We start from the raw sequence: 23,406 nt of genomic DNA, 5'->3' as shown, positions 1-23,406 counted from the left end.
GAGTCCAAGGAGGAGATTTTTCCCAGTTGAGAGAGAGAAAAAGGGTGGTGCTGTTCAACTCTGCTCTACCTACCTCACACAGGGTGATGCTGATGTGGTATAAGTAGAGTTATGCCCCAACAGCTCTATAGAAATTGGTTTGGGCAGCCCTCTCTCCTATTGTTGCCTACCTGATCTCTTCCTCAGGACTATGATATCTCCACTGGACTGGCTCACTTGTAGGTGCACATATGTCATCAAAACATGATAGGGCAAATTTTACTTTAATTCTTTGGTAGGGAGTCACTTTGTTGGCCTGATCGATTAAAAGGGAAAAAAAGAGAAGATTCAGAAAACAGGCAGCATATTATTTACCTGTAGAAAAAGGCTGTTTTCATATGTGCTCGAATACAGTAATGTCTAGATGCTTCTGTTTTAGCTCTCACTGATTACAGAGTGCCTTACCTAACCAACATCTTGTTAAACTAATTAACAATGGAGGGGGGAAATCATGTATCATTCTTACCTCTAAATTTCGAGAGGATATTTCTGCCCTATAACTTCTGACATCTTCCAAGTCCAGTGTGGCAACCAAAACTTCCTGGAAAATGAAAGAGATGTCAATCTGCAATAAGATATGAAGTTTTCAAAACCATTTTTGCTATATTTCCATTGACACCAGAGACATAGCAACTTCTGGCACACTTTTACCATAAATGTAACCCCACTGATGGCAATATGACTAAAGTTACCATTACACACCAACACACAATAGTGTCCTCTTAAGAATAGTATGCAACACTCTCAAACACAATTCCTATATATAAATATATGCATTACCACATCATCCAGAGAAAACTGAAGTCCTTGAGCAACAGTGTCTCCATTCATAGAGATCATGGCACAGCCATCGTAGTACAGACGATCACCATCACAGCCTTTCTGGTTAGCCAAGAGATATATTCCACCATTCTAAAACACAGACATTACTAAAAGTACAATCCAGCCCATATTAACCTTTTAAGTAGCATAGCAATATATATATATATATATATATATATATATATAAACGTGATTAACCAAACAGAGGTTTTTATTATATTAACAAAACGTTTCAGCTTCCGCCTTCATCAGCTGCCAACATACAAATGCTGTTACCAAGGTGGCAGTTATAGAGCTTTGAGGATGGAATGCTCAGAGGGGCTTCATTTGCAGAAGCTAAGTAGTGCTGGTACTGTCCTCCAGGTTCAGGCCATGTGGTGCCAATGTGTCCAGAGAGTAAATCCAAAAGTTTTCCCTTTTGGTCAATGCTGCTGGATCTGCTGGCATCTCTATCGCTGTAATGGAACAGTCCAACAGGCTGTGACCCTCGATGTTAAAATGCTTTGCAACTGGTTGCTCCACTTTTTTTTTTGTCAAAATTGCTGACTTGTGGTTCCTGAAGCACATGCGTAGGTCAGTTGTGGTCTTTCCTATGTATTGGATATGACATCCTGGCCTTTTGCACTCGATGATGTAAACTATATTGCAGGACCTGCAGGTGATGTTCTGTTTGATGTAATATGTCCTGCCTGTCCTAGTGCTTGTAAAAGTGGCTGTCTCCCTGAGGTACACACAGTTGATACAGCATTTGGAGTGACAAGGATGAGACCCTGGATTGGTGATAGGTGGCTTAAGCACAGCTCTCACCAACAGTCTGTGCAAATTAGGAGGTTGGCGAAATGCTATAACAGGAGGCCTGCTGATGGCTCTAGTAAGATGCTCAGAGTTTGCCAGCAATGGGTAGCTCTCCTTGATTGCTTGGTGATAGTTAGGAGATGCTGGATGGAAATCTACCACAAATGGAATCCGTTGCTCTCTGCTCTTTGACACCTCAGTATGATGGAGGTTTTCTCTGGACAGAATGGAGGCTCGGTGGATGTTGGAATTCATAATATGTGGAGAATATCCTCTTTGAAGAAGGTGTTCTTTATGTTCACTGATCCTTCTCTGGTATTTATCTTCAGTGTTGCAAATAAGTTTGATTCTCAGAGCTATGCTATACACAATGTTCTTCATATAAAGAAGAACAATGTGTATAGCTTAGCTCTGAGAATCAAACTTATTTGCAACACTGAAGATAAATACCAGAGAAGGATCAGTGAACTTAAAGAAGCTATACACAACATACAGGGTAGTATTCAATTAAATATTGCACAAGTGGAACAACTTCTACTTGTGCAATGGGACTTGGCCCCCTCTCCTCCCCTCGCATGCCCCCAGATCTACTCTGGAGGGTTAGGGGAACCACTGCACAATGGAGAAATCCTTGTGCTGATGGAACTAGCCATAGAGCTATGCTGTATACAATCAATAAAGAGCCACACTTTTGCCCATCGACAAAACAGCACAACCAGTTTTACACAGGTGCACAGTGTTGAAAATGCAATTCATGTATCTTATTTTATTTCTTAGTTCATCGCTTTTCATCACCTGATTGCAGGGAGGAAGTGCTCATCCTAAACCAGTGCCTGGAGGCTGTAAAGGGCTGGATGCGGGCTAACAAACTGAAACTTAATCCAGACAAGACGGAAGTACTGCTGGTCAAGGGAAAAACCCCCTCCAGGGACGGATTCTACTATTCTATGATTCTATGCTTTGATTTGGATTCCTGCATTGAGCAGGGGGTTGGACTCGATGGCCTTATAGGCCCCTTCCAACTCTACTATTCTATGATTCCCCTTGAAGGAGCAGATCCGCAGTTTGGGAGTCCTCCTGGATCCTGCCCTGCTCCTTGAATATCAGGTGGCTGCGGTAGCCTGGAGTGCTTTGGGCCAACTCAAACTGGTCTACCAGCTGTGTCCGTTCCTGGAGGCAGCTGACTTGGCCAGTGACACATGCATTGGTGACATCAAAGCTTGATTACTGTAACACACTATGTCTATGTGGGGCTGCCTTTAAAAACGGTTCGGAAGTTGCAGTTGGTTCAAAATGCAGCAGCCAGAATGTTAACTGGAATATGGTGCAGGGAGCATATCACCCCTGTGCTTTATCGACTCCACTGGCTCCCAATTTGTTTCCGGGCCCAATTCAAAGTGCTGGTTCTGACCTTTAAAGCCCTAAATGGCCTTGGACCAATATAACTGAAGGACTGCTTACGCCCATATCTACCTGCCTGGGATTTAAGATCATCTGCTTCTGGTCTCCTCTGCATGCCTGGAATAAAAGATGTTAGACTGACAGGCAGGCGGGAGAGAGCTTTTTCAGCTGTGGCCCCCAAGCTTTGGAATACCCTACCCCAAGAAGCCTGCTCTGCTCCCTCCCTGTTGGTTTTCCGGAGACTTCTGAAAACGATCTTCTTCTGGAGAGCCTTTGGGAGGGACTGAAGGTAGAGCCTGACACTGATTTTATGCCTTCTACATTAAATTTTACCGTTGTAGTCCCTTTAGTACCACTCCCTGTATATATGTATATATGTGTGTGTATATATCTATATATATTGTATTTTAATGTTTTGGTGATTTTACTGTTTACAATTTTATTATGTACGTGTTTGATTTTATTTTTGTAAGCCGCCCTGAATGCTCTATTATAGGGTAGAAGGGCGGGATAGAAATATTTTAAAATAAAATAATAATATAAATAATCAAGTAGCCTCAACAGTTTTCCATAACAGCAGACGAACCAGTATCATTAAAAATTCAGAGTACACAGTTAAAACACTGACATTAGAGCATCAATAACAAGCCACACACACACAATGCTATAATACTTAACAGACTCAAGGCTCAAAACAGTCTAACCACGGCTCCAGTAGCTGGAAAAACAAGCAGGGGTTATGGCCTTCTGTGCCTCCATGGGAAGTGAGTTCCACAGCTGGTCTGCCACTACAAAGAAGGAACTACAGTACTCTAGATCTCTACACACCAAACTACATCGATTGGTGGAACTACAAGCAGGAGCCCACTGTTATCAGAATCTGGGCTGGCTGATATGGGGAGAAGAGCTCTATCAAATACTTAGGCCCTACGTCTTTTAGGGCTTTATATGTTAGAGTTAACACCTTGAACTGGGCCCAGAATATATAGGCAACCTACAGTGCACTACAGTCATCTAGTTCCAATGTGCTCAGTAAGAGCATTAGCATAAAGACAAGGCAGTTCTCAACAAGTCCTCATAAGCAATTGGGACTGCCTGTGTAAAAGCAAGATAACAAGCAGTAGAAAGATATTTCACAATACACGCTCTGCAAATATAAAAGCAAAGTTCTAACTTGTCTCTCTTTCATGCATGCAAACCAGCCACTTATTACCTTTTACAGAGTCATAGTTCATTTCCATGATCAAGAGGGCAACTTTGCCCAATTGCTATAACCAAAAAAATAACTTCTGACCACTACAGGATGGATTCACAGAGGAGGGAGAAATTAAGTAGCCAGTTTTCTTGTGTGCATTTGTTGCGTTTCCTTGCCTATGACTCCAAAAGCCAATTATCTGCTTAAAGACAACTGCAAGGTCAGGGATTTCTTTCTTTCTGCAGTGTCTAAAATTAAGTCCCAGGTTATAAAGGATAATTCAACATGACTGTGCTATCATCTATCCTCAAAAGGAGAGATGATGGCTATGGTGTGAAGATACATGATGCAGCAACGCTGAAGCTGACGATGTCTCACTGGAATGGGAGACATTTTGGCAACACTGTGTAGGCCACCGGTTGATGAGATATAAACATAACATTCACAATTTACTGAAAAATCAAGTAAAAATGAGGGGTGGGGAAAGACCAACCTTCATTGTTGTAAAATTTACCAGTTCCACTCGTGTATGGGCTTTTCTCAATACATGGTGACTTGCTGAGGAATTTGTGAAGATCTCCACTCCATCAATTCCCATTTCAATGTGAGGGCTGTGAAATTGACCAACTACAAATTAACAAATAGCTTGCTGCTGCACTATACAAAATATGCACTGTGCTACTGGATCACACCACAGAATGTTAAGAATGTCGGTGCACACCACGAAACCCATGAGATTTAACCCAGCAGCCCACAATCTCTTGCTTGATTACATGGAAAATGCAATTTCACTGCAATGAAAGCTTTCCCCCCCAGAAAATATGTTTGGATACAACTCATAGAGAGACCACTACTGAATGAGTATAGTACATAGCGAGGGGGATAAAATCATCATTTGGAAATGCTCATCTATGGGAGTGTTGCCAGCTTCTTTGGTAAGAGTGCCTTGAGTCAAATCCAAAGCAAAAATAGTGCCACCACTTTAATGCGCCGCAGTACATGCGCAATCTCCACGTGCCTTGTTGTACTTTTTCCTGTAGTGTCCTGAGCCGGACTTGACTTTATGTCATAGCCAGGGCCAGATCTCTTCCTCTTATTATAAATATTTCCTACATGCCATGCTTTACTTGTGCTACAGCTTTGCCATCCATCTCTGAGCACAATCCAAGGAAAAATGTTAATTAGCAGCACAATCCTAACCATGTCTACTCAGAAGTAAGTCCTACTGAATTCAGTGGGCTTACTCCCAGGTGAATGGAATTAGGATTGCAGCCCAAGGCCTGTTAAAAGCAAAGAATAAGACTCGGGTCTAATTCTGACTGAGGTGGTAAAAATATGTCTGGCCCTTACCACCTCAGCGAGACTTTGGCCATAGTTACAACAAAAATTATCTGGGTTGTTTTAGGCCAGGGGTGCCTAAGCTGTGGCCCTCCAGATGTGGCTGGACTACAGTTCCCATTAGCTCAAGCTAACATGGCCAATAGTCAGGAATGATGGGAGTTGTAGTGCAGCAACTTCTGGGGAGCCACACATTAGCCACCCGTTTTAGGCACTCCTGAGTAGGCAGGAAATCTGTGTGCATGGCATATGCCAAGCATTTCCACCCCCCTGGATTTCTGGAAACCTCCAAGAAAGACTCCAAAACGCTGTCATCATTGTCAGTGGAAATTCATGACTGCATAAAACCAGCAGAGCCTGCAATGCTAGAATTTCCACTGAATCTAATGTTTATGGATAATAGGACTCCACATAATGACTTTGACAAAATCAATGTATTAATGCCAAACCCATATATTTTAATGTAATTAAGAAAACCTGCTGTGCAAATATGAACTGAAGTTCTGGTAAAAACATAGATATCATCTGTAAGATTGAGTCAGGTGTACCTCAAGTTGCGTGAATCAAATATACCCTCTGATTTAATGATGATAGTTAAGAGTTTTTTTTAATGTAAACATTGTTACTATCACCATTATTACTAACATTTTATTTTTGGTGTTTATGATCTACAACTCTGGATATGAACATTTCCACAAATTGGAAGAACTAAAAAAAAACCTATAAAATTACTAAACATTCAATGTATGAAACATTCAGTGCAATAATCAACATAAAGGTCAGCTTTGGACATAGAAATCTAAATAGGGAAAGCTTCTGAAAACAATACAAGATCTCCTACATATTGCCATATTATTAATTATCTTGACATGTTCTCTAGAATGTCCCACGGGGGGGGGGGAGCTGGCAGAGAAATATTTAATGTTTACTGCATAATCGATCTCAGTTGGAGTTATTTTAGCAGTTCTGGAGATCCTCTTCAGACTTTAGTTCACCTTTCTTACCTGACTGGTGTCCACAGTTCTTCACAGATTTCACTTCCTATGCAGGTATCTAAAGTTGCCAGTACTGCATCACCAAATGGGACACTTTCCTAAGATAAGCAAAGAGTGAGCATGGTCCACTGGAGGGGGGAAAAGCATTCCACAGCCCAGTAACTGATCAACATAAATGAAGATTATCTGGCAAACGTACAATAAGACATTAATCATATGCAGTCTGATTCACAATACCCTAATAAAAATATTTGTCAAAGGGTTTCTGAAACCAGAGTTAATTCACTTATATTTTTAATTCAAGCATATCATATAACAGGGATAGCGAATTATAACCCAAATCACAAGATGCAATACTAGGCACAGTAAAATTCAGCCATAAAACATATTGGAAAATTAAGCTCTGAAAATGGCACTTCTGAAGACATGTTTCTGATTTCTTAACCAAGATAAAAGGTATCAGGAGTAGGCTATAGGGTTGCATGAATCCTCCCCTCAGTCCCTCCACTCCCATGTGAGAAGTCTGCTGCCCTTCCCCAATCAGTGTTAGGTCACATCTGCACCACTCTTTTAAAGCAATATTAGACCACTTTCAGCTTCCCCCAAAGAATCCTGGGAACTGTAGCTTAAGGACACCAAGAGTTGTTAAGGAGACCCCTATTCACCTCCCAGAGCTATCATTCCCAGAGTAGCTTATTACGTATTTATTTATTAAATTTATATCCCGCCCTTCCTCCCAGAAGGAGCCCAGGACTGCAAACAAAAACACTAAAAGCACTTTAAAACATCTTAAAAACATAAGACTTTAAAATCTATTCAAACAAAACATCTTAAAACCATCTTTAAAACCATCTTTAAAAGCAATTCCAGCCCAGACACAGACTTGGATAAGGTCTCTACTAAAAAGGCTTGCTGAAAGAGGAAGGTTTCCAACAGGCACCAAAGAGACCACAGAGATGGTGCCTATCTAATATTTAAGGGATTTTTTCCCAAAATGTCGGTGCCACAACACTAAAGGCCCACTTACTATGCTGTGAGGAATGGACCTCCTTATAAGATGGTATCTGCAGAAGCCCTCACCTGCAGAGTGCAGTGATCAACTGGGTATATATGGGGTAAGACAATCTTTCAGTAGAGCTTTGTACACCAGAAGTGGAACCCTGAACTTGGCCCAATAGCAATCAGCTGTAGTACGCGATCAGCTGTAGTGTGGGGAGCTCCAGCCGCCGCGCTACAGCTGACCACTGTCAGCTGTAGCACAGCAGCTGGAATACAGCAGAGCCCCACTTTCCGGCGGTTTTCGCTTTTCGGCAAGGGCCTGGAATGTAACCCGCCGTATGAGTGGGGCCCTACTGTAGATGTTAAACAGCATCAGAGACAGGATGGTACCCTGTGACACCCCACAGCACAACTGCCAGGGGGCCAAAAGACAATCATCCAATGCCCTAGAAATAGGATTGGAACCACTGTAAAACCATGCCTCCAACAGCCATCTCATCACATCAGCTCAGAAGGATAACATGGTTAACGGTATCAAAAGCTGCTGAGAGATCAAGTAAGAATAACAGGGTTGCACTCCCCCTGTACATTGTTTATCAGTCTCTCTCTTCCCAGAGTACTCTGGAAATTGTAACTCAAAGTGCAACAGTACCATGTGTGAATTTTCTTAGCAATATTTATGTCAGTTTTCAGTCAACTTGTCTGATTAGTTTTTGAATTAATTGTACCCCAAAGGCAAGAGCAAGGAAGGGAGAATAAACATTACTTTTTATGCAACTGTAACATAAAGCATAACATCAGCTGAAAAACTTCTAGTACTGCGTCTTTTATCTGAAACATAGCCAACAATCGGGTTACGGCAGTTATAGTCCAGGAACATCTGGAAGGCACCACTTTGGATACCCCTGGTCTAGAGCTTCTGAAACTAAAACATGCTAGTGTCCAGGAAGAAAAAGCACTGTACCTGAATCGTTATCTCTTGTATCATCCTGGGAAGGAAATAGTCTTCCACGTGCCTAAAGGAGGGGGGGGGAGAAGAGAATTGTGCTATAAATAAGTACTTAAACATGGCTTACATTATACTAAATTTTAACACATTTTCAGCCATCATTAGCAAGAAAACTCTCTGGGATGTCAGTTTTGTGGCTTTCACAAAATATGGCAAAAGAGTTTAATTTTTTTTTAATGATCAAGCAGAAGCAAAGGCTTGGTATAAACCAGGCCTGCACAACTTGCAACCTACCAAGCCAAAAGCAACTTGAAAGGACAAAGCTTTCCAGTCTCAGGCAAAAGACAAACACAGCCTGTGATATATGGCTGGTAGGCCCCATGTTGTGTATATTGTATAAAGTACTATACCATGATGCAATATCAGCATGGGTGTAATTTTTGCTAAGATTAAAAAAAGACAAGTCACACAATAAAGCTTTCCGAAAGATCTTCTAATAGAGGTTTGGAGTGGTAAACATCAAGGACCAGCCCAATTCTCTAAAATGGCTATCACAGTGAAGTGTGAAGCACAGAGCTTACCGTGATCTGTTCCAAGGAGTGAACCATCGCATCTCCCGATAGTTTCCAGTATTTGCCAATGCCATCTTTGGTCGTATCAGAAGAATATTCCTTGAATAAAATAAATAAAGCTACCATGAGCATAAGAACCTTGAGAAATTAAGGATTTTGAAATCCACTTATTTCAACAGAGAACAATCAGGCATATGCATGCTTGTTAATGATTTAGCTAATATTTGGGAAGGGATGTTGCGCCTTGCCATTTATTCTTTTTCTGTACTAGGCTCTGCACATCAACCCATGTTGGTTGTTTACTGTAATGTTTATCTGTTAAAATTAAATAAAATATGTTGCAAAAAAAAAGCACATGCACAGGATCTGAGCCTTAGGTCTTCCACTGAAAACAATGGGAATTAAATGTACACCCCAACACAAGCACATAGAAGATACCAGGGAGGGGCATTCTAAAAAGAAGAAAATAGTACTTTTGATTGAAAAGCAGTCACTTACTTGTTTAGAAAGATCACTCTACAATTGTAGCGAACATTTCTATGCATAACAGGCCTGTAGAAATAATAAAACCCATTTAAACTGGCCGAATCCTTATTGCAGGGTACTTTCGTATATAAAAGGAGGACTTGAATAAAATATAATTTTGAGTATCTTTCACATCCCTATACACTCTGATCCATTCAAGCATCTCTGCTCTAACATGCACTGTTTTACTGGTGTCACTCTGACTATTACAACCCCAACTTGATAGTGCCAGAAGCGGCAAGTACAGAACTGCAAGGGATCCCCATTGCTTATCTATCATCTAGGCAAGGTTGAACCCAATTTCAGCCTTTCAGAAGACTATTTATGGATGTCTACAAATGTGCTCACCACTGGAGAAGAGGAATCTCTTTCTGGCCATCCACATTTGTGGATGAGGATCACCTCAGGAGAAAAAGCTGCTTACTCTCTGTGCGTAAGGAGGCAAGAGAGACAGGTCCTGCCCCTTTCTCAGACCTCTGGCAGCCACAGGAAACTTGGAGGAAAAGTGTGCCCCTCCTTGTGAGGGGATAAAAGTTAACCTGGCACAGTGCTTTGGAGATCCTTGAAAGAGCAAGACTGAAGCCCCCTTCACATGTAAATCATGCAAAGGTGCTCCACCTCTATAAATCCCTCCCTTATTCACCTTTTTCTATAAACTACAAAGTCCAAAACACTGTAACCTTTTCTAGGCAGCATGCTAGATTATGTGGTACATCTAAAACATGAGCCAATAAAAAGGACATTATGCTCAGGGCTGCTATGTCCTGCACTTGCTTTTTGCCACCTGCCAACCAACCGTGATCGTATCACCTGTTGGAATAGGCAAACTTGCATGTTCCCTTGTAAAAGGGAGATGTTCCCTTTAAGGGATATTTGGGAAATATCCCATGTACCTGTTTACCATGATGTAACTTCCTAATGGGTGGGGTTAGTTACCTGGGTTCCTCCTCCTTTGTCCAAAGACTAAAATGGACTAAGACTTCTACTTTTTCTTTCATCTAAGCTAGAGCCTATGTTTCCTGAACATATGAAAGGTCGTGAGTAAATATCTTTTACCTAAGAAGGTTGTATCTGTTTTTATTTGTGCCTAGGGAAGCTGGGCTGGTTTATATTCTCACTCTGCTGCTTGCATTTATATCTCTGCTAAGAAATAGGACCACAAAACTTAGTTCCTATTTCATTTTATATTTTTGAAATACCAAACATCACCCCTCTGTATTCTGCTTGCTTATCCACAGAATAGGGGCAACATATTTATTTGCCTTTTTCTCTCTGAACTTGACAGTCACCAAATGGGAAGAGGAAGGAAGTGTTTGGACCCTTCTTCTCCCTTTCAGCCATCACCTAACCTACGAGGTGAGTGATACAATGAAAACATGCAACTTGTTGCGTGAGGATCTGGATTAATTTCATTTTGCCATATTAAATACAAAGGTTGGCATAAGTGAAAACAGTGCGAGATCCACATTTTGGAGAGCCTCTGCACAAGATAACTTTATTGATCTCCCACCCTCTTCTTGGGATTTTAAAAGAGATTGCTTTTGTTACATGATATTCAGACTAACTTTCCTGGGCTCTACAACCATGCTGAGGTAGATACTTTCTGTTAGAGACAATCACCAACAGCAGCAGGAGAAGATGAAACAATACTGTTGGAGGCAGTATGCCTCTGAATATCAGTTGCTTAGAATCACAAGTGAGGAGAGTGCAGTTGTGCTCATGCCCTGCTAGTAGGTTTCCCATATATATCAGGTTGGTCACTTTGAGAATAGGATACTAGGCTAGATGTGTCTGTAGCCTGACCCAGCAGGCCTGTCTTATGTTCTTAATGTACTGATGCTGCCAAACATAAGGCTAAAGAACAAAACTTCAGAGTTGGGGACTTGGCCTACTCTACTAAAGATAAACATCTGCCAACATACAGACTACGTAAATCCGGATTTAAAGACATGATTATGTAGAATTTTATTGATCTAGTACATTTTTATGTCTACAATTCAGAAAATGCTTGTAAGTCTGTGGGAGGTCTTCCAATGTCAGAAGTGTTGGTTAAGTTTATTGTTCTTTGTTTTAATCTAACAAAAGGGAGGAATGTAGTATAGTTTCTTCATAGATAGTCCTGCAGGATTATAGTCTCCAACAGTCCCTGAAAGAGATACAGGGAATAAAAGATGCCAGGAAGTAGAGACCTACTGAGGAGGTACAGAAAGAACTAGTTTTTAAAGGACTATTACAACAGGGGTGGCTTATTTCTGGCCCTCCAAACATTATTGGACTACATTCCCATCATCTCTTACTATTGGCCATGATGGTTGGGGTTGATGGGAGCAGAGTCCAATAATATCTGGAAGGCCATAGGTTGATCTCTTTATTCCTGTAGCACAAGAGTGGCTAAAACAACTCACTGTTAGGCAAACTTCAAAGAGACACAACAGAAGGCCAATGCTTCATCTTCTGACTGCTCACCTGCTCAGAAAAGGCAAGTGAAGAGGCAGTGAGAGCACGGATGGCCCTGGGTTCTAGTATTATGCAACAGGGAGAAAATTCTCTATGCATTTTCTTCACAATATGCATAATTTTATGTATCTCTATTACATTCCCCTTACTCATCATTTTTCTAAACTAAAAAGCCTCAAATGTTGTAACCTTTCCTCATAGGGGAGTTGCTCCAGCCCCTTGTTAATTTTGTTGTCCTTTTCTGTATTTTTTCCAGCTCTATAACATACTTGTTGGGGTGCAGTGACCAGAACTGTACAGTTTTCCAAATGTGGTTGTACTGTTATGAAAGAAAGTAAGAAATAATGTAATGAAGTATGGTGTGGATAGATGGGCATTTTTTTTCTTTAAAAAGGCCCAAGAAGGGGTTCAAAGTCTTGCGCTACCAAAAAATGCTGAAGCAGCAGTTGAAGATGTCAGAATACCAGTCAGAACTAGAGAACCAGGAGACAAATGGCGTGTTCTGTGAGGAAAACAGTTACAAGAGGAAAATGGAATGTGTAGATAAGGCCATATAGAGTATAAAGAATGATGAGAAGCCTGGGTCCAAAGGAGAAGAGAAAAGCAGGAACAGGTTAAAGGCAGCACAGTACATTGCCATGACTCCCTTTTAACCAAGACTAGCTACTAGGGGCTCCTCCCCATTGATGTGCTTGTGTAACTATGAACTAAACAAAGCTACCATTGTGAATTGCTATGTTGTTAAGAGTTACTAATAAAAAGTAAGTTCAGAATTGTCTCAGACTTCCTTCTCTGAAAGATCCAGCTGCTTTTAGGGCAGTGGTTTAATCATCCAGTGGGCCTGGCAGCAATTAAGACATTGCTAACATTTGTATAAGGGCATCATCTTGTTGGTAGTTTTATTCCAGTCCCTTTCCTAGTGATCTCTAGCACGGAATTCATTTGTTTCCACAGATGCAGCACACAGTTAACATTTTTCCTGAGCTATCTATCACAACCCAAAGATCTCATTTTTGATAAGTCACTACCAGATTAAATCCCGTTAGTGCACGTGTGAAGTTAAGATTTTTTCTACCCAGTATGCATCACTTGCTTATAATGAACCACATTTGCTATTTCAACACCCATTCACAGAATCTGGAGTGATCATTTTGGAGCTCCTCACAACTCCTTTTTCTTCTACCACCTTAAACAATCTGGTATCATCAGCAGACCTGAACACTTCAATGCCCACCTTTAATCCAGGCCATTTAAGAACTGTACTGGTCCCAATACAGTATTAACAATTTTTGTATTCACACAGTACTTTTGGATGAAATGGGAACAAAGAAATTAAGAAAGCTTATCCTACATAGGAAACAGTATATTTACCATTAACGTCAAGCTAATATTTCTGGGGAAATTTTCCTAAGAAGCTCACTATACATTATAATTACAAGATACTTACATTCCAACATCACATATTATGTCTTGAGTAATAGGAGATTCCAAAAGCTTGGCCAGAACTTGAAATGAATGCAAGAGCGTATCAGATTCATAGTAATGATCTGAGCAGCCATAACCACTATACAGAAAAAGAACAAGAATCAGACAAACACATTATATACTAAGGAGGAAATTCTGAGCTTTAACAAGAGAAATTTCCTAACCGACATCACTTCAACATAGAGATTCTACATACCTCACATAAACAAATTAATCTTGAGTGAGTTTGTGTTGCACATGAATGTGACAGGAAGCCCTACACAAGTAGCAGTGAAGATTCTAGTGAGGATATCTAAGGCAACATAGTCATGTGAGTTCATCAACATGGAAACAATATCTCTGTAGGATACTGATCTTATGTGGAGTAACCACTTACACTGCGATATTATTGACTACAATTGAATTATGCATGTGCAAGACAGTGGTAATTGAAACTAAAGAAGTAACCATAATGGATACACAAGTATTTCCTATTATTCCATCCCTCTGGTGCCTATGTCCCACTCATAGGTTTGCTATTGATTATGTTTGAAATCACACAGCACAACTGAGATGTCCATCTGTTCTCTCCAACTTCATTCCCCTCTTTGCCCCACAAATGGAGGGAAACAAATTTGCAAATTTGGAAGGGACAGGTAGTGGAAAAGTGCTGAGGAACATCCTGTTTGGAACAACTCATCTTTTAAGGATAATATTCCAAACGCTACATCCCCAATTCAAAGATCAGTATGCATGGTGGTGTCGGTCAACACTGTCAGCTTTAACAGCGCTAAACATCTGTATGAAGAGGTGGGCAGCTCAATACTGGTTTCCCTTCTCCCATATAAAGATAAAAGCAACAAGAGGATTCTGGTGAAACAGGAGTCTGCTGCTATGGATGTCACTCCTGCAAAGTTTGCCCAACTTCATATCCGAACAGTTTCCAGAAGTGATGCAAAGGAAAAATTTACTTAACCATGCATACAATATTTATAGAATGGGAATCTTTTCAGCTGCATTTACTTTTATCTGTATTTCTTACATACTTGATATCCTCACTCCTCAGGGTTCATTAGAAAAATGAATAACCAACTGCAGAAAAGGACCTTAAGCAGCAGGTTTCATTCTATAAAAAGAAAGCTCTTTTGAATGAGAATGTGTATCCTGCTATTGATTACACATTATTATTCTTTTACTCTGTTAAAGAACTGTATACCTTGTGTCAGCAAAATATATAAAGTATAGCTTTAAGCCAAAATAGCTAGTAAATTTGTTGTTAGCCTAAAGGTTTGTATCCCCTTTAAGGCCCCAGCATTCTTAAGCATTTTAGATTGCGAATGTATTTGGCAGGTGAATGAGTCAAGGTATGGTCAATGACAAGATAGTACAGGTGTGTTATCAGTTGTTTGCTAGCAAAGTTGGAGATAAAGATAAGGCAGGCACATAGTTTGCCAAGGGAGGATGCTTCAGTTATTTATCTTAAGATAATATAGCTTTCTAGCAATTAGTCTGCTTTTGAAGTTGTCTTGTTACATCATCAGATTAGCAAATAGTATGTAGAAGTTGCCATGATTTAATGTTTTGATGCTTTGAAATCATTAATCACTTATGTAACCATATCAGTTTGTATGCCAATTTGTATGCCCAGTTCAGCCTGGTCCATGTTTGTGCAGAGCCTGGCAGCCTGTCCCATTGTGTATTTGGTATACTGTGGGTTGAAAGCTACTCAATAAACACTTTGTCTCCTTTTAGGTAAACCTGTGACTCAGTCTGCCTTCTTCATCTCTCTGGTGCCTTGAAAACCTGAATGCCCAGGAAGGGGGCATACGACAATTGGCGCCCAACGTGGAACACCAACAGAGCTGAGATGTCCAGACCCATTGCAGGGAAGGAGGATGCGGCAGTCGAATGGAAGAACCGACTCCTGGGGCCAATGCCATGGCCAAAAGTAGAGGAAGACATACCAGCTGGTCGGTGGCTGGAAAAGTAGTCAGCCAAGAAAAAGCCGAGTGCCGAACCTCTTGTGTAAAGCAAAAGAATTTGCAGGTAGGCTGCTTCGCCAAACCCAGAAGAAATGCCTGAAGCATGCCAAAGTGCGTAGCATCATCACCTCTCCTGAAACTGAAGATCAGGGAGAGGGGGAAGGTGAGACGGCAGCTAATCCCCTCTCAGAGAAGGGAGAGTGCCAGGAAAAGAGCATCTCTGGAGAGGAAAAGGAGACCCCATATGAGGAAGAAAATACCCCGCCTGATCAACTGCTGCAAGGGGGCGAGAGTGGCCCAGGAGTCCAGCTGCAGGGCACCCAGAACGGGCAGCTGGAGGGGGAAGACCATGAAGAGTTGCAGTTAGCAGCAGAGGAAGATGAAAAAGAAGCTGTGTTTATCCTGGAGCCTGCCGGGGGTGAGGACAACAAAGAGCTGAAAGTCAAGCCCCAAGTGTTGAAGAAAGAGGAAGCCCTGGAAGAGAGTGGGGTAGGGATTGGAGGAGAGATGCTGATAGACTCCTCTGCCCCACATGCACCCGCTGCAATATGGGAGGAAGAAAAGGCTTTGAAGCAAACTGAAGTAGGAGCTGGAGGAGAGACGAATTCCTCTGCTCCGTGTGCGAGAGAGAAAGAATGCGTAGTTGAAGGACAGCCGCCACTGGATCTCTTCGCTCTGTGTGCTCCTGCTGTTAAAGGGACAGTGTCGGAGGGAGAGGGGGAGGCGTGCCCACAGGATCTCTTCGCTCTATGTGCTCCTGCTGTTAAAGTGCAGGAAAAGCCCTTCGTTCCCTGTGTGCCAGCTGCAGAAGGAAAAGCACCTGGAGAGATGGGGGGGATAAAATTCCCCAGTGCTTTTGCCCCTTGGGTATCCCATAACAATTTCATGTGGGGGGATTCAGTTCCTATGATGAGCACAGTCCCTGGGCAAATTCCGGCAGTGAGAGACACCCAGCGCCCTGTGCGTGTGAAGAACAAGGAGCAGGGGGAGGGTTGCCTGTCTCTGTTTGAGCTCATGATTTACACAGGAGGTTGCAAGGGAGGACAGAGACAATTTCCTTCTGCCAACCTGGGGGGGCTGGGCCAGCTGGTCATAAAGAAGATTCCCCCTGATAAAGACTTGTGGCAGGACTTTGATGTGGCGTTTGGGACAGGAGATGCAGTGGACTGGCGTAAAGACTTTTCCCGGAGAGGAGAGTGGGAAGACAGCCTGTCGTATGCTGCTGAGGAAACACATCTGTTCCTGGAGACCCTGTAGGCAGCAGGATCCGCTTGGAGTGGAAACTCCCCGAAGCCTCAAGATGGGGGGGGCATGGCAACCGCTTGGCCTGGGGTGGTGGTTATGCGTATGAGACTGTGTATTGATTTGCTGTAAGAATTCTTCTGATGTGCTCGATACTGCCTTTGGAAAATGCTGTTAATTTGATTAGTCAATACTGCCTTTTGAAATGCTGTTAACTTGAGCTGTTTGATGATTTTCTCCCTTTAGAATTATGCTGATAGGTTTTTGCAATAAGGTTTTAGTGTTTAAAATGTATCATGCTATGTTTGTTCAAGTCTGGGGGTGTATTAGCAATTGGGCTCAAGCCAGCCTGGGGATCAGGGGGTAGTCAGTTACCAGGTGTTGCAGTTGGGATCACTGTCTTGTGTGGTTTTCTGCCTGTGTATCATGTGCTTATATTGTTGGTGTATTATTAGTATGCAATAGGCAATGATTGATACCCCTCAGGGTCAAAGGATAGGGCAAAGATCTGGCCCTCAGGGCACATTGACGTCCCTTGGACCCAGCTTTGGGGGTGGAACACACATTGTTCTTGTACTGGCCCGTGGGCAAGTTCAGCAGCTATATTAGCAGAATAGCTGCCTGTAGGCAAGGGGGGGAATACAGCCCCCCCCTTGCCTACAGGCAGCTATTCTGCTAATATAGCTGCTGAACTTGCCCACGGGCCAATACAAGAACAATGTGTGTTCTCAGCATGCAGGAAAAAACAGCATACATGAAAAGGTTAAGAAGTTCTCACCAAATTTCAAGTTCTGGTCCAAGCCGGTATCTTGCTCCTTTATCTTTAGCAATTTCAATGCCTAGAATATTAAATTATAATTATTACTATTCTATAACCTGCTGGCAGAGAAGGATCTCACATTTCAAAGTATAGCTTTGTGAATACTCCACAGAGCACAAAAACTGCAATACCACTTTCTGAAAATCTCAATTTTTTTTTGAGAATCTCAAATTTTATTTTTTCCTAGCCCTTATGGATATAAAGACATGCTTGAAAACTGCCTTTTGCGGTCTCAAAAACCAGAGAATAAATAGCCAGACGAAGACTTCCAGTAATTGAAGGGAGGTGGTACATAGACCCCTGGGATGCCATTACTAGCAGAACCACAATAAATTACGCAAAAGTAAAATTCTTGCAAATTGTCATCACTGTTTTTCTTGGTGCAGAATATTTTCTTAAGTATGACCAACTCATAGGACTAATTTAACTGTGACCAGTGCAGAATACAGGTGCATGAAATAGCCATCACAAATCAATAACTATGCCTGGAATTCTCTTATAATTTATACAGAGGAGACCAGCTTTACAAATTATAAGAATGTAAGGAAAGCCCTGCTTGATCAGTCCAAAAGATTATTCAGCCCAGCATCCTGTTCCTATTGGCCACCAACCAGATGCCTGTGGGAAGCCCATTAGCAGAACATGAGCATAAAAGCCATCTCTTTTTCTGTTGTTTTTCTCCCAACATTATTACTCAGTAACCACTATTTAAACCAGTGTATGAACAGCCCCAGAGTTCATTCAAACACCAACTGAGCCCACCAAATATATAGGGTCTAAGCAAATAACAAGATGGAGATCTGTGACTGGGTCTTCCGTCTCATTAAAATTGGAAGTGACCGGAAATCCAGTCACAAATCTCCATCATCTCAGCTGCTGAAGCCTAGCTTCATGCCTTTCAGAGCCACACAGGCTTTTGAAAAACCCAGCCATACGGCAACTTAATACCATTCTAGCAATTTTTTGCATTACTAAAGAGAATACTACATAGGTGATCATTTGCAAAGATGACTGAGGTGCAACCGTACATTTACCTGGGAGTAAATCTAATTATATTCAGTGAAGCCTCTGAGCAGACACAGAGGACTCCATAAAGCTCCACTTTTTACCAGATTTATCTATTGTCATATTCATTTATTTATACTTCAAGAAAACACATTACAAACATTTATGAACACACCAACCAGGCTTACACATTACACAGAATGCAGTGGCAGACTAACAGTCACATTCTGCACTTTACTTCAGACTGCTGGGGAGGTGGAGTCCTCCTGAGGAGGTAAACCGATATGAAAGAAAACCAAGATACATATTTTAAAATAGTGGGCCATATTTTTATTTTTGCACAATTTCCCTCCCACTACAAAAAGCCAACTATATGCAGTGAACTGAGTGTTAATAGCGTGGGGGAGGGGGATGAAATATAGAAACCTGGGGGAAAGCATGGCTGCATGGCACCCTGAACATCAGCACTCCCACACGGTTGCCCTGGGTCCCTTTTTGGAAGAAGGGTGCGATATAAATATAATAAATGATATATAATATCTTGTTGCAAAGTTCCACTTGCAGCACCTATTCTTCTGCAGATGGGGAACCCTAACTCCCTCCTCTCCAAGCAGTAAACAGAAGAGCCAGCCTTAACTGACGCTGCTTTTTTCAGCCCAATGCACCACTGCTCTTTGGCTTACTTTTCAAAATCCTTTCCAAGTTGCCATCAAAATCGAGCGCCCATTGATTCAAAGCGCAGGTAGCTACAGTCACCGTCCTGCCCATGGTTCCTCCGCCTAAGACTCCACTTTTCCCGTGTGCCTCACCCTGCTGCGAAACCGCGAGCTCTCCTACAAACTGGGGCGGTCATCAGCAACACAGCGAGATAGCTCTGGAGGAAATTGCTTCTTTTTTGCTTCCGGGGTTTTCTCCGACTCTGCCTAAGAGGGACAGAGGAAGAACTACAATCCCAATGCAGCTCTGATTGGATCTTCCAGAATAAAAAGTAGAGATATGAACAGATGTAAGAGTTAAACTACTTTTCCACTCTCATTATCCCAGTGCAAAGTACAGGATTTTCACCACAGAGATGAGAAGGGATACTCTGCAACACTGTTGTTGTCCAGATCATAGTAACACATGTGCCCCTTGGTACTCTGCTTCATTTGGTATGTCAATATTACTGGCGCTCTGAAAAATGGTTAAGAACAGAGATGTGTCTCCGTCCAAATGAGTGGAGTCTATGGCTGCTTTCACACGTGGGATTTATAGCGGTAGTTTAACGGATTAAAAAGGAAGCGCTTCTATCCCGATTTCCAAAACCCCTTTCACACTGCAGTACCTGTTATACCAGCATTTCGCGCAACAGTTTTTCACACACACACACACACACACAGAGCTACTAGCAGAGTTTTTCTCTCCCCCCGCCCCTTCGTTTTAGGGGGTTTGGTGTATGTCCCCCCACACACACTTGGTTTTTGAGGCTCACAGAGGGGGCCCTGGGCTTGCGGCCGCCAGGAGCTCACGGAGGCCTAACAACACACAAAATTAATTATACCGGAGCGAGTGGTTGCAGCGGCTGCGGCTCCAGTCTGTTTAAAGTGGCGCCTGCTAATTTCCTCCCTCTGTTTTAAGGTGGCTCTTGCTTTTCTCCGTTTCACACTGCAAAAAAAAAAAAAAAGCCCGCGCGACTAAAGGGCGAGAACGCACTGCATGCATCTTCCGTGTTCCCAGCCTTGCTAACGGATATTAATTCAGTGGAGTGCTAGGCTCAGCCGTTCTCCTCATAAAATCCATAATCCCCTGACAGTCTATTCTCCAGCGTTTTGTCTCTTGTTTTTCCCAAAAAATCCAGTGTTTCCTGTCCATGCTTTGGAAGTGTGTCCTTTCTTTCAATCATTCGCATGTCCTACTTGCCTGCCTCTAAGGTGCCTCTGTCTCCACGCCTCCCTTCTCTATCAACTGAGCATGTGCAACCTTTTCTCCCCACTTCCTGGTTTCGGGTAGATGAGGTGAAGGTAGGATTCGGAAATGGAGCGTGGAGATTTTCTTCGGCTTGTTCAAGTTCATCTCAACTTATTGCTTTCCTGCCTTTCTTACCTGAATTAAAACTCTAGAAATTATGTGCGGGCTTTGACTGAAAGTGAACAGAATCAGAGGCGCTGCATTACTGTCCTTTGTAAATTCCATAAAAGTAGGATTGCATTTATAGGCGCTAGTGGTTACGGAGAAGCTGGAGTGTAGATGAAAGAGCCTGGTACCTGGATGCGGGCACTGCACATTTTGTTTGGGGACGAAGCACCCCGTGTGATGTGTGGGTTAGAGACAGAGAGGGCTAGATCATGTTGGTTGGGGCAACAGTCAGTGGCTGGCCAACTTCTGGATGAAGCGACTTTGTTTGAGATTGCTGATCTCATGCGACCCAATATCCAAAGGAATTCAGTAAACATGCGCCTTGCCATTCCATTGGAGGCTTGCTATTACTGTATGGTAGCTGGCAACCCTTGCCAGGGAGCAACAGTAAATTTTAACAATCAACTATTGGAAATATTGTGTGGAAGTATGCTTGGCCATGGAACACGTGATTCTGTCCCATGCAATCCATCTGGGAAACCACCATGAGATATCTTGCCTCCCTACTTCTTTTTTTAATTTTTAAGTGGCTTGTACTTTCCAGTACTGCAAAGAATTTTCTGCTTCTGAAATTGCTCAACTTTGCACTGAACAAGACTCACATTCTACCAGATTTCTCCCTTGCTTTGAGGGAGGCGGAATTGTGTAGAAAGCTTTGATCAGCTACTTAGGTTTTCGGGTGAGAGGGAAGCCGCTTACAGTCTCCCCAACTCTTTTGTCCTATTGCTGGAAATTACAAGGCTCCTAAAGATTCTTCCTTCTATAGAAGCATAAGATCATAGTGTGATAAAGCAGATTCAGTCAAAGACTGTGTAAAAAAACACCCCATTTTTAAAGAGGAATTTGGTGTGACATGCTGATTACGGGCTGGTAGGATCAGCAGCAAAACATGTACATAGGGACATGATGATAGGGGAATTCAGTCAGGCCCATTCTGCTGATCCATGCAACACCATGTTTGTTTGTTTTTAAAAAACAACTGTTAAAAGAGATTTCTGTCTGACATGCTAGCCACAGGCTGGCACCAGCAGCAGCAGCAGCAAAATGTGCATGTAGGGACATTAAATTTGGGGACATGGTGGGCCTGATGAAGGGGAGTAATCTTACCAAGTTGCACATGGCCAGATCCACCTGTTTTGGTGCTGCCCGTCTGCAAAATTGCCAATCATTAAGAATTTTTAAAAATAATTACTAAAATGGTGTCCGGGTGCTTAGTCAGTTACATTCAAGTGATCATGCTATTTCCCTTCTGGTCTGTGCAACACTATGTTAAAAACAACCCTTTTTTAAAATAATTTAGTCTGGCATGCTGGGCACAGGCTGGCAGCAGCAGCAGCAGCAGAACATGCATGTAGGAACATTAAATTTGGGGATATGTTTGGTCTGATGAAGGGGAGTAATCCTACAAAGTTGCACATTGGCTGTTTCTCTGGTTTTGGTGCTACCCACTAGCAAAATTGATGATAATCAAACACTTTTAAAAAATAGTAAAATGGATTCTGGGTGCTCTTTTGTGTCCATTCAACAGATCTTGCTATTTCACTGCTAGTTTCTGCAACACTATGCAAACCCCGCCCCGCAAGTTTAAAAAGATATACGTCTGACATGCTGGGCATAGACTGGCAGCAGCAGCAGCAGCAGCAGCAAAACATACATGTAAGGACAATAAATTTGAAGATATGGTTGGCAAGATAAAGATAACTAATCCAACCTAATTGTGCATGGTGAGCTGAAGAGGTTTTGGTGCACCATTTTTCAAAACAGTTTTTTTGTGTGATTTCTCTTTTTTCAGATGATGGACAGCTTTCACAGGATGGGATTCCCACAGATCATGGGTGTGATTTATGGTTGCCACATTCACGACATGGCTCATTCAGGCTAGGGGGAGGAGTACATAAACTGCAGAGGTTATTACTCTATTTTAATGCTGGGTACATGTGATCACACGGGCTGATGTATTGATTTGGAGGTTGGATGGAGTGGACATACCCACAATACCTTTGTGTTCAGGAACTCCACTGTTTGCCAGGCAATGTATGTACCAACCATCAGTATGTGTGGGATGCAGGTGCCGACACTCGTACTTGTTGGTAGTGCATATCCCATGTGCCACTGGTTCATGAAGCCTAGCATAAGACTACTTTCAGCCAATACTTCAACCATTATGGGAATGTGGTGGAGTGTGTTTTTTGTCGGATGAAATCATGATGGGGTCTATATTCAATGAGTTTATTAGCCGTGGAGGAAAATTTTGTGAATGTAGTGACTTCCTATGCAATCCTACATTATATTTGAGAGACTAGGGAACATGTACTGCACAAAACATTGGATGGTTCTGCAGACTTGGAACTTCCCCCCCATACAGAAAAGTACCACTGTTCTGACAAAATTTTAATAAATAAACATAATAACATCTTGTTGTGAGTTCCCTTGCAGCACTTATTATCCTGCTGATGGGGAATCCTAACTCCCCCGCTCTCCAAACAGTAAATAAAAGAGCCAGCCTTAATTGAAGCTGCTTTTTTCAGCCCAATCAACCAGTGCTCTTTGGCTTACATTTCAAAATCCTTTCCAAGTTGCCATCAAAATCCAATGCCTATTAATTCAAGTCACAAATAGCTGCAGTCACCATCCTACCCATGGTGCCTCCTCTTGAGACACCATCTGCTTGCCCAGTACAGAAATTGTGAG

General features: G+C 42.2%; 1 protein-coding gene and 1 long non-coding RNA gene across 4 annotated transcripts in view; one reads left to right on the top strand and one right to left on the bottom strand.

Annotated features, from left to right (window-relative positions):
• NADSYN1 (NAD synthetase 1) overlaps window positions 1-20,480 on the bottom strand; it is a 50,879-nt gene extending 30,399 nt beyond the window's left edge. The window contains exons 1-12 of one of the 3 annotated variants that reach the window (XM_061610672.1): window positions 20,141-20,478; window positions 19,284-19,523; window positions 17,554-17,614; window positions 13,535-13,651; window positions 9,604-9,657; window positions 9,115-9,204; window positions 8,549-8,600; window positions 6,595-6,683; window positions 4,746-4,863; window positions 820-951; window positions 506-580; window positions 171-295 (exon numbers count right to left, since the gene is read on the bottom strand). In XM_061610672.1, the coding sequence (XP_061466656.1) occupies window positions 171-295; window positions 506-580; window positions 820-951; window positions 4,746-4,863; window positions 6,595-6,683; window positions 8,549-8,600; window positions 9,115-9,204; window positions 9,604-9,657; window positions 13,535-13,651; window positions 17,554-17,614; window positions 19,284-19,368 (998 nt within the window). In that variant the 5' untranslated portion in view covers window positions 19,369-19,523; window positions 20,141-20,478. Of the gene's footprint in view, window positions 1-170; window positions 296-505; window positions 581-819; window positions 952-4,745; window positions 4,864-6,594; window positions 6,684-8,548; window positions 8,601-9,114; window positions 9,205-9,603; window positions 9,658-13,534; window positions 13,652-17,553; window positions 17,615-19,283; window positions 19,524-20,140 lie in introns of all 3 variants that reach the window. The other 2 variants (XM_061610673.1, XM_061610674.1) reach the window with 2 other exon arrangements.
• Window positions 20,481-20,555: 75 nt separating this feature from the next.
• LOC133377179 (uncharacterized) lies at window positions 20,556-23,119 on the top strand. Its single transcript, XR_009760641.1, has 3 exons — window positions 20,556-20,600; window positions 22,244-22,371; window positions 22,508-23,119. It is a non-coding gene; the product is annotated as an uncharacterized LOC133377179 (long non-coding RNA).
• Window positions 23,120-23,406: the final 287 nt, after the last annotated feature.

Source organism: Rhineura floridana, chromosome 2 (assembly GCF_030035675.1).
Source record: "Rhineura floridana isolate rRhiFlo1 chromosome 2, rRhiFlo1.hap2, whole genome shotgun sequence".
Taxonomy (NCBI): Eukaryota; Metazoa; Chordata; class Lepidosauria; order Squamata; family Rhineuridae; genus Rhineura; species Rhineura floridana.
This window is presented reverse-complemented; position numbering and strand designations above follow the sequence as displayed.